This window comes from Oncorhynchus gorbuscha, linkage group LG21, assembly GCF_021184085.1.
Source record: "Oncorhynchus gorbuscha isolate QuinsamMale2020 ecotype Even-year linkage group LG21, OgorEven_v1.0, whole genome shotgun sequence".
Lineage (NCBI taxonomy): Eukaryota > Metazoa > Chordata > Actinopteri > Salmoniformes > Salmonidae > Oncorhynchus > Oncorhynchus gorbuscha.
In genome coordinates this window covers 2,585,111-2,598,481 of record NC_060193.1, presented here as the reverse complement: position 1 = coordinate 2,598,481, position 13,371 = coordinate 2,585,111, and the positions used below count along the sequence as shown (strand labels likewise).

At 45.3% G+C, this 13,371-nt stretch overlaps 1 protein-coding gene across 2 annotated transcripts in view; it reads right to left on the bottom strand.

Annotated features, from left to right (window-relative positions):
- Nucleotides 1-12,982, bottom strand: part of slc10a7 (solute carrier family 10 member 7) — a 27,230-nt gene extending 14,248 nt beyond the window's left edge. For both annotated transcript variants that reach the window (XM_046319719.1, XM_046319718.1), the window contains exons 1-7: nucleotides 12,715-12,982; nucleotides 10,806-10,888; nucleotides 7,984-8,120; nucleotides 6,921-6,996; nucleotides 5,137-5,175; nucleotides 4,986-5,021; nucleotides 166-249 (exon numbers count right to left, since the gene is read on the bottom strand). In XM_046319719.1, the coding sequence (XP_046175675.1) occupies nucleotides 166-249; nucleotides 4,986-5,021; nucleotides 5,137-5,175; nucleotides 6,921-6,996; nucleotides 7,984-8,120; nucleotides 10,806-10,888; nucleotides 12,715-12,814 (555 nt within the window). In that variant the 5' untranslated portion in view covers nucleotides 12,815-12,982. The remainder of the gene's footprint in view (nucleotides 1-165; nucleotides 250-4,985; nucleotides 5,022-5,136; nucleotides 5,176-6,920; nucleotides 6,997-7,983; nucleotides 8,121-10,805; nucleotides 10,889-12,714) is intronic.
- Between the last annotated feature and the right edge of the window lie 389 nt (nucleotides 12,983-13,371).

Sequence of the window (13,371 nt, the reverse complement as noted above, 5' to 3'; positions counted from 1 at the left end):
TTTTAACAGGTTAATAAAGTGGTTAAACGGGGTATTATTTGGGTTAACAGGTTTATAAAAAGGTTTCGTAATCTGTGTACTGACATTGCACAGGAGGAAGGGTTTAAAAATACTAACATAAAAAGGTGTTATATTTCTGTATAAAAACAGGCTCTATAAACTGACCTGTCCTAGGATGAGAGGAACGACCACCGTCATGAAGAGCTGAGAGAAGATGGAGGAGAAAGGGACAGAGGACGACGAGCCCAGCTGGAAGAGAGGATGAACGAGGGATGAGAATGTGTCAACATATCAGGTAGTGACATTGATTATACAACTCTTTCAGTAGCAGAGTATGAAACACCTTGGGGACCTCTGGAGCTCTGTCAGAGTGACCATCAGGTTCTTGGTCACCTCCCTGACCAAAGCCCTTCTCCCCCGATTGATCAGTTTGGCAGGGCGGCCAGCTCTAGGAAGAGTCTTGGTGGTTCCATTGAAGAATGAGGGAGGCCACTGTGTTCTTTGGGACCTTCTTCCTCGGTTCTGGCTTTTCTAGGGAGTTTTTCCTAGGCACCCCTCATAGCCTGGTTCCTCTCTAGGTTTCTTCCTCGGTTCTGGCTTTTCTAGGGAGTTTTTCCTAGCCACCCCTCAGAGCCTGGTTCCTCTCTAGGTTTCTTCCTCGGTTCTGGCCTTTCTAGGGAGTTTTTCCTAGCCACCGTGCTTCTACACCTGCATTGCTTGCTGTTTGGGGTTTTAGGCTGGGTTTCTGTACAGCACTTTGAGATATCAGCTGATGTACGAAGGGCTTCATAAATACATTTGACTTGTATTTGGCGCATGTGACAAAGAAAGTTCCATTTAATTCAAATCAACTTTTATTTGTCACATACACATGGTTAGCAGATGTTAATGCGAGTGTAGCGAAATGCTTGTGCTTCTAGTTCCGACAATGCAGTGATAACCAACAAGTAATCTAACTAACAATTCCAAAACTACTGTCTTATACACAGTGTAAGGGGATAAAGAATATGTACATAAGGATATATGAATGAGTGATGGTACAGAGCAGCATACAGTAGATGGTATCGAGTACAGTATATACATATGAGATGAGTATGTAAACAAAGTGGCATAGTTAAAGTGGCATAGTTAAAGTGGCTAGTGATACATGTATTACATAAGGATGCAGTCGATGATATAAAGTACAGTATATACGTATGCATATGAGATGAATAATGTAGGGTAAGTAACATTATATAAGGTAGCATTGTTTAAAGTGGCTAGTGATATATTTACATCATTTCCCATCAATTCCCATTATTAAAGTGGCTGGAGTTGGGTCAGTGTCAATGACAGTGTGTTGGCAGCAGCCACTCAATGTTAGTGGTGGCTGTTTAACAGTCTGATGGCCTTGAGATAGAAGCTGTTTTTCAGTCTCTCGGTCCCAGCTTTGATGCACCTGTACTGACCTCGCCTTCTGGATGATAGCGGGGTGAACAGGCAGTGGTTCGGGTGGTTGATGTCCTTGATGATCTTTATGGCCTTCCTGTAACAACGGGTGGTGTAGGTGTCCTGGAGGGCGGGTAGTTTGCCCCCGGTGATGCGTTGTGCAGACCTCACTACCCTCTGGAGAGCCATACGGTTGAGGGCGGAGCAGTTGCCGTACCAGGCGGTGATACAGCCCGCCAGGATGCTCTCGATTGTGCATCTGTAGAAGTTTGTGAGTGCTTTTGGTGACAAGCCGAATTTCTTCAGCCTCCTGAGGTTGAAGAGGCGCTGCTGCGCCTTCTTCACGACGCTGTCAGTGTAAGTGGACCAATTCAGTTTGTCTGTAATGTGTATGCCGAGGAACTTAAAACTTGCTACCCTCTCCACTACTGTTCCATCAATGTGGATAGGGGGGTGTTCCCTCTGCTGTTTCCTGAAGTCCACAATAATCTCCTTAGTTTTGTTGACGTTGAGTGTGAGGTTATTTTCCTGACACCACACTCCTAGGGCCCTCACCTCCTCCCTGTAGGCCTTCTCGTCGTTGTTGGTAATCAAGCCTACCACTGTTGTGTCGTCCGCAAACTTGATGATTGAGTTGGAGGCGTGCGTGGCCACGCAGTCGTGGGTGAACAGGGAGTACAGGAGAGGGCTCAGAACGCACCCTTGTGGGGCCCCCCGTGTTGAGGATCAGCGGGGAGGAGATGTTGTTGCCTACCCTCACCAGCTGGGGGCGGCCCGTCAGGAAGTCCAGTACCCAGTTGCACAGGGCGGGGTCGAGACCCAGGGTCTCGAGCTTGATGACGAGCTTGGAGGGTACTATGGTGTTGAATGCTGAGCTGTAGTCGATGAACAGCATTCTCACATAGGTATTCCTCTTGTCCAGGTGGGTTAGGGCAGTGTGCAGTGTGGTTGAGATTGCATCGTCTGTGGACCTATTTGGGCGGTAAGCAAATTGGAGTGGGTGCAATGGAGTGATAGTCATTTAGCTCAGTTACCTTAGCTTTCTTGGGAACAGGAACAATGGTGGCCCTCTTGAAGCATGTGGGAACAGCACACTGGTATAGGGATTGATTGAATATGTCCGTAAACACACCGGCCAGCTGGTCTGCGCATGCTCTGAGGGCGCGGCTAGGGATGCCGTCTGGGCCTGCAGCCTTGCGAGGGTTAACACGTTTAAATGTCTTACTCACCTCGGCTGCAGTGAAGGAGAGACCGCATGTTTTCGTTGCAGGCCGTGTCAGTGGCACTGTATTGTCCTCAAAGCGGGCAAAAAAGTTATTTAGTCTGCCTGGGAGCAAGACATCCTGGTCCGTGACTGGGCTGGATTTCTTCTTGTAGTCCGTGATTGACTGTAGACCCTGCCACATGCCTCTTGTGTCTGAGCCGTTGAATTGAGATTCCACTTTGTCTCTGTACTGACGCTTAGCTTGTTTGATAGCCTTGCGGAGGGAATAGCTGCACTGTTTATATTCGGACATGTTACCAGACACCTTGCCCTGATTAAAAGCAGTGGTTCGCGCTTTCAGTTTCACGCGAATGCTGCCATCAATCCACGGTTTCTGGTTAGGGAATGTTTTTATCGTTGCTATGGGAACGACATCTTCGACGCACGTTCTAATGAACTCGCACACCGAATCAGCGTCTTCGTCAATATTTTCATCTGACGCAATACGAAACATTAGGGAGTCTTGTTTTCAGATTAGCTTTGTTAAAATCCCCAGCTACAATGAATGCAGCCTCCGGATAAATGGTTTCCAGTTTGCAAAGAGTTAAATAAAGTTCGTTCAGAGCCATCGATTGGCTGCTTGGGGGGGGGATATATACGGCTGTGATTATAATCGAAGAGAATTCTCTTGGAAGATAATAATTCAGAAAGCCCCATTGACTCTTCCCACATTTTATTGCATTACAGCCTGAATTTAAAATAGATTAAATTGAGATTTTGTGTCACTGATCTACTACACACAATACCCCATAATGTCAAACTTGAATTTTGTTAAATTAATTTGTTAGAAATGAAAACAAAATGAAAATCTGAAATGTCTTGAATCAATCAGTATTCAACCCCTGTTGTTATGACAAACCTAAAATAAGGTCTGGAGTAAACATGTGCTCAACAAGTCACATAATAAGTTGCATGGACTCACTGTGTTCAATAATAGTGTTTAAACATGATTATTAATGACATCCTCATCTCTGTACCCCACACATACAATTATCTGTAAGGTCCCTCATCTCTGTATCCCACACATACAATTATCTGTAAGGTCCCTCATCTCTGTACCCCACACATACAATTATCTGTAAGGTCCCTCATCTCTGTACCCCACACATACTGTAAGGTCCCTCATCTCTGTACCCCACACATACAATTATCTGTAAGGTCCCTCAGTTGAGCAGTTAATTTCAAACACAGATTCATCCACAAAGACCAGGGAGGTTTTCCACAGCCTCGCGAAGAAGGGCCCCTATTGGTAGATAGCAGACATTGAATATCCCTTTGAGCATGGTGAAGTTATTAATTACACTTTGGATGGTCTATCAATACACCCTGTCACTACAAAGATACAGGTGTCCTTTCCTAACTTAGTTGCCGAAGAGGAAGGAAACCGCTCAGGGATTTGAACATGAGGCCAATGATGACTTTAAAACAGTCAGAGTTTAATGGCTGTGATTGGAGAAAACTGAGGATGGATCAACAACATTGTAGTTACTCCACAATATTAACCTAAATTATTTAATGACAGAGTGAAAAGGAAGCCTTTACAGAATAAAATTCCAAAACATGCATCCTGTTTGCAGTAAGGCACTACAGTAATACTTTATGTCCTGAATACAAAGTGTCATGTTTGGGGCAAATCCAATACATCACTGAGTACCACTCTTGATATATTCAAGTATAGTGGTGGCTGCATCATGTTATGGGTATACTTGTCATCGACAAGGACTAGGGAGTTTTTCCAGGATAAAAATAAATGGAATAAAGCTAAGCAGAGGCTAAATCCTAGAGGAAAACCTGGTTCAGTCTGCTTTCCAACAGACACTGGGAGATGAATCACCTTTCAGCAGGACAACAACCTAAAACACAAGGCCAAATATACACTGGGAGATGAATTCACCTTTCAGCAGGACAATAACCTAAAACACAAGGCCACATCTACACTGGAGTTGCTAACCAAGAATACTGAATGTTCCCGAGTGGCCTAGTTACAGTTTGGCCTTAGAAATCACCTTGAAAATCTATGGCAAGACTCGAGACTTACCCAGAAAGGTGATTCTAAAATATATTGACTCAGGGGGTTGAATAATGATCTAAATGAAAATTAGCGTTTTATTTTTTCATATTTTTTTTAAATGTAATTTTTTTTCTTCCCACTTTGACATGGAGTATTTTGTTAAGATCGTTGACCAAAACAATTACAATTTAAATTCATTTTAATCCTAAACACAACAAAAAGGTGCCAAAGAAAGGTCAAGGGGTTATTTAGAATACTTTGTGTCGTGTAGAAAATACTTACAAACAGTAACAGTAGCAGTGGTGTCACTATTATTCCCTGTAGACAGAGAATAGGGATGTCAGACAGGCTCAATACTGTTCACACACACACCCACACCACACACACACAGACGGCTCCATGGTAGAGGTAAAGAGACACAATTCAGTCTTACCAGGAAGCTTCCGAAGGCAGAGTTAAAGATGGCGGCAGCCTGAGGGAAGAGAATCCCCGTTTATTAAAATGGAACCAACACACGCTAATGTACAGGGATCTGTCCAGCTAGTGGTGTACTAACAGAACGTCCATAATGTCCAGCTAGTGGTGTACTAACAGAACGTCCATAATGTCCAGCTAGTGGTGTACTAACAGAACGTCCATAATGTCCAGCTAGTGGTGTACTAACGTCCATAATGTCCAGCTAGTGGTGTACTAACAGAACGTCCATAATGTCCAGCTAGTGGTGTACTAACAGAACGTCCATAATGTCCAGCTAGTCGTGTACTAACAGAACGTCCATAATGTCCAGCTAGTGGTGTACTAACGTCCATAATGTCCAGCTAGTGGTGTACTAACGTCCATAATGTCCAGCTAGTGGTGTACTAACAGAACGTCCATAATGTCCAGCTAGTGGTGTACTAACAGAACGTCCATAATGTCCAGCTAGTCGTGTACTAACAGAACGTCCATAATGTCCAGCTAGTGGTGTACTAACAGAACGTCCATAATGTCCAGCTAGTGGTGTACTAACAGAACGTCCATAATGTCCAGCTAGTGGTGTACTAACGTCCATAATGTCCAGCTAGTGGTGTACTAACGTCCATAATGTCCAGCTAGTGGTGTACTAACAGAACGTCCATAATGTCCAGCTAGTCGTGTACTAACAGGGAAACAGAACGTCCATAATGTCCAGCTAGTGGTGTACTAACAGGGAAACAGAACGTCCATAATGTCCAGCTAGTGGTGTACTAACAGAACGTCCATAATGTCCAGCTAGTGGTGTACTAACAGAACGTCCATAATGTCCAGCTAGTGGTGTACTAACAGAACGTCCATAATGTCCAGCTAGTGGTGTACTAACAGAACGTCCATAATGTCCAGCTAGTGGTGTACTAACAGAACGTCCATAATGTCCAGCTAGTGGTGTACTAACAGAACGTCCATAATGTCCAGCTAGTGGTGTACTAACGTCCATAATGTCCAGCTAGTGGTGTACTAACAGAACGTCCATAATGTCCAGCTAGTGGTGTACTAACAGAACGTCCATAATGTCCAGCTAGTGGTGTACTAACAGAACGTCCATAATGTCCAGCTAGTGGTGTACTAACAGAACGTCCATAATGTCCAGCTAGTGGTGTACTAACAGAACGTCCATAATGTCCAGCTAGTGGTGTACTAACAGAACGTCCATAATGTCCAGCTAGTGGTGTACTAACGTCCATAATGTCCAGCTAGTCGTGTACTAACAGAACGTCCATAATGTCCAGCTAGTGGTGTACTAACAGAACGTCCATAATGTCCAGCTAGTGGTGTACTAACAGAACGTCCATAATGTCCAGCTAGTCGTGTACTAACAGGGAAACAGAACGTCCATAATGTCCAGCTAGTGGTGTACTAACAGAACGTCCATAATGTCCAGCTAGTCGTGTACTAACAGAACGTCCATAATGTCCAGCTAGTCGTGTACTAACAGGGAAACAGAACGTCCATAATGTCCAGCTAGTCGTGTACTAACAGAACGTCCATAATGTCCAGCTAGTCGTGTACTAACAGAACGTCCATAATGGCCAGCTAGTCGTGTACTAACAGAACGTCCATAATGTCCAGCTAGTCGTGTACTAACAGGGAAACAGAGTGTCATTCCTGTACCTACGCCGGTATAGGCACCGTCATTGTAAATAAGAATTTGTTCTTAACCGACTTGCCTAATTAAATAAAAAATAGAAACATTGTAAATACCTCGTTCCCCCCCACAGCTTTGGTGAGTATGACAGCAGAGGAGACTGGAGGGGGCATACATCCCACCGTCTGTAACCTAGACGACGCACGCACAGAGACACACACACACACAACAGGGTCTTTGTCAAGGTCACGTCACCCACGGCAACCGCAAGGTAGAACCACTGGCTGAAGAAAGGACTCTTTCACCCCCCCCCCCCTCCTTCTAGCCCCTCCCCCTCCCAATACAGTATGTAGTTGTGTGTTAGGAACATCCGATGGTCCCGCCCCCACACACAAAGCTCCTCCCTCCTTTCTCTAGCCCCCCCCAATACAGTATGTAGTTGTGTGTTAGGAACATCCGATGGTCCTGCCCCCACACACAAAGCTCCTCCCCCTTTCTCTCTCTAGCCCCCCTCCCAATACAGTATGTAGTTGTGTGTTAGGAACATCCGATGGTCCCGCCCCCACACACAAAGCTCCTCCCCCTTTCTCTCTAGCCCCTCCCCTCCCAATACAGTATGTAGTTGTGTGTTAGGAACATCCGATGGTCCCGCCCCTCCACACACACACACAAAGCTCCTCCCCCTTCCTCTCTCTAGCCCCTCCCCTCCCAATACAGTATGTAGTTGTGTGTTAGGAACATCTGATGGTCCCGCCCCCCACACACAAAGCTCCTCCCCCCTTCCTCTCTAGCCCCTCCTCCTCCCAATAGAGTATGTAGTTGTGTGTTAGGAACATCCGATGGTCCCGCCCCCACACACAAAGCTCCCCCCCCTTCCTCTCTAGCCCCTCCTCCTCTCTCTAGCCCCTCCCCCTCCCAATACAGTATGTAGTTGTGTGTTAGGAACATCCGATGGTCCTGCCCCTCCACACACACACAAAGCTCCTCCCCCTCAGAGCAGCAAATGGTTTAAAGATACAGAGAAACTCTCTCTCTGTGTGTGTGTGTGTGTGTGTGTGTGTGTGTGTGTGTGTGTGTGTGTGTGTGTGTGTGTGTATACTCACCCTCGGAGTAGCCAATGGTTTAAAGATAGATACAGAGAAACTCTCTCTCTCTCTGTGTGTGTGTGTGTATACTCACCCTCGGAGTAGCCAAGTGTTGATTGAGGTAAGAGCCAGTAGTTTGATACAGAGCCACATGGCAACAGGGAAGAAGACCAGGGTGAAGGACTGGACAAACAGATGCAGCTTCACATGGAGGAGGGCACTGGTCAACTCCTAGAGGAATATAGGGAGAGAGAACTGGTCAACTCCTAGAGGAATATGGAGAGAGAACTGGTCAACTCCTAGAGGAATATGGAGAGAGAACTGGTCAACTCCTAGAGGAATATAGGGAGAGAACTGGTCAACTCCTAGAGGAATATGGGGAGAGAGAACTGGTCAACTCCTAGAGGAATATGGGGAGAGAACTGGTCAACACCTAGAGGAATATAGGGAGAGAAGCATCACTGGTCAACTCCTAGAGGAATATGGGGAGAGAACTGGTCAACACCTAGAGGAATATAGGGAGAGAAGCATCACTGGTCAACTCCTAGAGGAATATGGGGAGAGAACTGGTCAACTCCTAGAGGAATATGGAGAGAGAACTGGTCAACTCCTAGAGGAATATAGGGAGAGAGAAGCATCAAACTGGTCAACTCCTGGAGGAATATAGGGAGAGAAGCATCAAACTGGTCAACTCCTAGAGGAATATAGGGAGAGAAGCATCAAACTGGTCAACTCCTAGAGGAATATGGGGAGAGAACTGGTCAACTCCTGGAAGGAATATGGAGAGAAAACTGGTCAACTCCTAGAGGAATATAGGGAGAGAACTGGTCAACTCCTAGAGGAATATGGAGAGAGAAGCATCAAACTGGTCAACTCCTAGAGGAATATGGAGAGAGAAGCATCAAACTGGTCAACTCCTAGAGGAATATGGAGAGAGAAGCATCAAACTGGTCAACTCCTAGAGGAATATGGAGAGAGAAGCATCAAACTGGTCAACTCCTAGAGGAATATGGAGAGAGAAGCATCAAACTGGTCAACTCCTAGAGGAATATGGGGAGAGAAGCATCAAACTGGTCAACTCCTAGAGGAATATGGAGAGAGAGAGAGAAGCATCAAACTGGTCAACTCCTAGAGGAATATAGGGAGAGAGAAGCATCAAACTGGTCAACTCCTAGAGGAATATGGAGAGAGAACTGGTCAACTCCTAGAGGAATATAGGGAGAGAAGCATCACTGGTCAACTCCTAGAGGAATATAGAGAGAGAACTGGTCAACTCCTAGAGGAATATAGGGAGAGAGAAGCATCAAACTGGTCAACTCCTAGAGGAATATGGAGAGAGCGAAGCATCAAACTGATCAACTCCTAGAGGAATATGGTGAGAGAGAGAGAGAGAAGCATCAAACTGGTCAACTCCTAGAGGAATATAGGGAGAGAGAGAGAAGCATCACACTGGTCAACTCCTAGAGGAATATGGAGAGAGAAGCATCAAACTGGTCAACTCCTAGAGGAATATGGGGAGAGAGAGAAGCATCACACTGGTCAACTCCTAGAGGAATATGGAGAGAGAAGCATCAAACTGGTCAACTCCTAGAGGAATATGGGGAGAGAAGCATCAAACTGGTCAACTCCTAGAGGAATATGGGGAGAGAAGCATCAAACTGGTCAACTCCTAGAGGAATATGGGGAGACAGATAGAGAGAAGCATCAAACTGGTCCTTCTGTAGCTCAGTTGGTAGAGCATGGCGCTTGTAACGCCAGGGTAGTGGGAGAAGATCACTGGTCAACTCCTACGAGAATGTATGCACACATGACTGTAAGTCGCTTTGGATAAAAGCGTCTGCTAAATGGCATATAGAGAAGCATCACTGGTCAACTCCTAGAGGAATATGGGGAGAGAAGCATCACTGGTCAACTCCTAGAGGAATATGGGGAGAGAAGCATCACTGGTCAACTCCTAGAGGAATATGGAGAGAGAAGCATCACTGGTCAACTCCTAGAGGAATATGGGGAGAGAAGCATCACTGGTCAACTCCTAGAGGAATATGGAGAGAGAAGCATCACTGGTCAACTCCTAGAGGAATATAGGGAGAGAGAAGCATCACTGGTCAACTCCTAGAGGAATATAGGGAGAGAGAAGCATCACTGGTCAACTCCTAGAGGAATATAGGGAGAGAAGCATCAAACTGGTCAACTCCTAGAGGAATATAGGGAGAGAAGCATCACTGGTCAACTCCTAGAGGAATATGGGGAGAGAAGCATCACTGGTCAACTCCTAGAGGAATATGGGGAGAGAAGCATCACTGGTCAACTCCTAGAGGAATATGGAGAGAGAAGCATCACTGGTCAACTCCTAGAGGAATATAGGGAGAGAAGCATCAAACTGGTCAACTCCTAGAGGAATATAGGGAGAGAAGCATCACTGGTCAACTCCTAGAGGAATATGGGGAGAGAAGCATCACTGGTCAACTCCTAGAGGAATATGGAGAGAGAGAAGCATCAAACTGGTCAACTCCTAGAGGAATATAGGGAGAGAGAGAGAAGCATCACACTGGTCAACTCCTAGAGGAATATGGAGAGAGAGAGAGAAGCATCACTGGTCAACTCCTAGAGGAATATAGGGAGAGAGAGAGAAGCATCAAACTGGTCAACTCCTAGAGGAATATGGAGAGAGAAGCATCAAACTGGTCAACTCCTAGAGGAATATAGGGAGAGAAGCATCAAACTGGTCAACTCCTAGAGGAATATGGAGAGGGAGAGAGAAGCATCAATGAACCATGCAAACAAAACCCTTTGAGATGAAAATACTCAATGGAGAATCCCCAATGAAATAGCTTTTTGGAAAATAACTAAACTATACCACAATCGCAAATCATTAGACGGGAGGAGTCTGGATTCACTACGTAAATGTCTCTTTACCTCTGTTTTTAATGACAGGCCACTGTTGAAGAAAATGGCTGACACCGCAACATAGGTGATTGTGAACTCTGGTCTCAGTGGACCTGAGAGAGACAGAGAGACAGAGAGCGAGAGACAGAGAGCGAGAGACACAGAAAGACACAGAGAGAGACAGAGATACAGAGAGAGAGAGATACAGAGAGAGAGAGAGAGAGAGATACAGAGAGAGAGAGATACAGAGAGAGAGAGATACAGAGAGAGAGAGAGAGAGAGAGAGAGAGAGAGAGAGAGAGAGAGAGAGAGAGAGAGAGAGAGAGAGACAGAGAGAGAGAGAGACAAGCGAGTTAACTAATACATAAGCAAACACAGGTATTAGAACACACAATGAAGCATATAGTGCTCCCGGATATAGGGTGTGTGAGTTGGACAGTGCCAGGCCTGCGCACTGGTCCGGGGGAGCGCACTGTCTAACGCGTTGGTTTACTGGGTGCGAAGCGTTATCGTGTCACTTCCGCTGTCTGTCCGGTTATCGCTGAGAAACTCTGAATATGACACTGAAGGCTGAAACAGTAGCTGAAATCGTTTGACATCGGTTGGGAGCAACTAGCTGACGGTTGTTGGGAAAGGGGGAAAGCTGGTCAGTTGTACAACTGAATGCATTCTCTGTCTCTCTCCAACCCCTGTGTATCAGAGAGGTGTGTTGTTGGTGGTTAGTTAGGTTAGCCCAAGATGTACTCTTAAGGAGTCCATCGTTACCCCTTAGGTTCAACGACCTAATGGTGTTATTCTCTGAGGTAGACTGACTCTTGTAGGCCAAAAACGCCATCTAAGCGTGAATCGGTTATCAGATTTTGCGATATGGTTCTAGAAACTTAAAGCCTTTTACTTTCGTATCAAAATCATTTCTAAATGAAAAATACACACTTTCTGTACACTTTTTTAAACCGGCTTTTATCAAAGTCTCGGTGGACAGTATTTTTCAGTGTCGTTTCTGGTGGTCCCCACACAGAGGGGGTTGGAGAATTGCTAGATAGCTAATTAGTCTGTCTTCAGTATGTCTTCAATAAACGCGCTGTAACGTGGAGATATTATATTATGTTCTCGCTGATATGAAAAGGTCCCTACCGCAAGCGATGCCTGTTAATGGACAGACCAAGCATCGGGGATCAGAGGACGCCTGTTAATGTTCAGACCAAGCATCGGGGATCAGAGGATGCCTGTTAATGGACAGACCAAGCATCGGGGATCAGAGGATGCCTGTTAATGGACAGACCAAGCATCGGGGATCAGAGGACGCCTGTTAATGTACAGACCAAGCATCGGGGATCAGAGGACGCCTGTTAATGTACAGACCATTCATCGGGGATCAGAGGATGCCTGTTAATGTACAGACCAAGCATCGGGGATCAGAGGATGCCTGTTAATGGACAGACCAAGCATCGGGGATCAGAGGATGCCTGTTAATGGACAGACCAAGCATCGGGGATCAGAGGATGCCTGTTAATGGACAGACCAAGCATCGGGGATCAGAGGACGCCTGTTAATGTACAGACCAAGCATCGGGGATCAGAGGACGCCTGTTAATGGACAGACCAAGCATCGGGGATCAGAGGACGCCTGTTAATGTACAGACCAAGCATCGGGGCTCTTAACACCCACACAGAAGATGCCTTCGTCCAATAACCAGAGTGTAATGGAGTGATGCTCATGAGATGTGTTCGTTCACCTGCATGAGTGGAGTCTGACAGCTCAACAGATATCACTGTCCCAATTTGCAAACACAACTGCTCATGTAGTTTTTCCCTACCATTCTTGTCCGAACCATTATGGCAAATCACAATATTTTAACTTACGTGTTGAATAAACTGTTTAGCTAAAAAAAACAATGTGACTATTGAAGACCATCAGATCAGTGTCAACTGGAACTTACCTCCTTTCAGTCCAACTGCAGGCTGTAGTTTCGCGGACACGATTGCTGCCACTATACCGATAATAAACCATTCTTTCCGTACTCTAGCCAACAGGCCCATGTTACCGAGCCTCTACACGGCTCCCGGGGGCCGAACCTGACTTCTCTGTCCCGTCCGGACAAGCCCCAATAGCGACGGAAACTTTTGTCAGATTGTCGTTTTGAAGAAGGATTAAAAAAAGACACACGATTTCATATCCGTACTAAATATTCCGCTAGCAGCACTGACGATGACGTCAATTTCCTATTGTAATGAGGAAATCTTCAAAATAAAAGCCCGCATTTCAAAACCTTGTAAAGGTGGATAAACTCATTCCAATGATATTACTTTTATTTTAATTTTAAATCAATGTCGATATTTTATTTATTTATTGTGCTTATAAGCAAATGCAAGAAGGATTTTTTTTTTATATATATTTTTTAAAGACCACTATTGAGAAATACAATTTTCAGACTGGTAAGGTGACAATGTTGGGCTTTCTAGAGAACAGAAACAGGATAATGTGTGCAGATGTGAAACAGTGAGGTTGGGAGTACATTTACATTTACATTTAAGTCATTTAGTTTATGTTACGTTGCGTTAAAAGAACGACAATAGCTGGCTAGCTAACCTAGAGT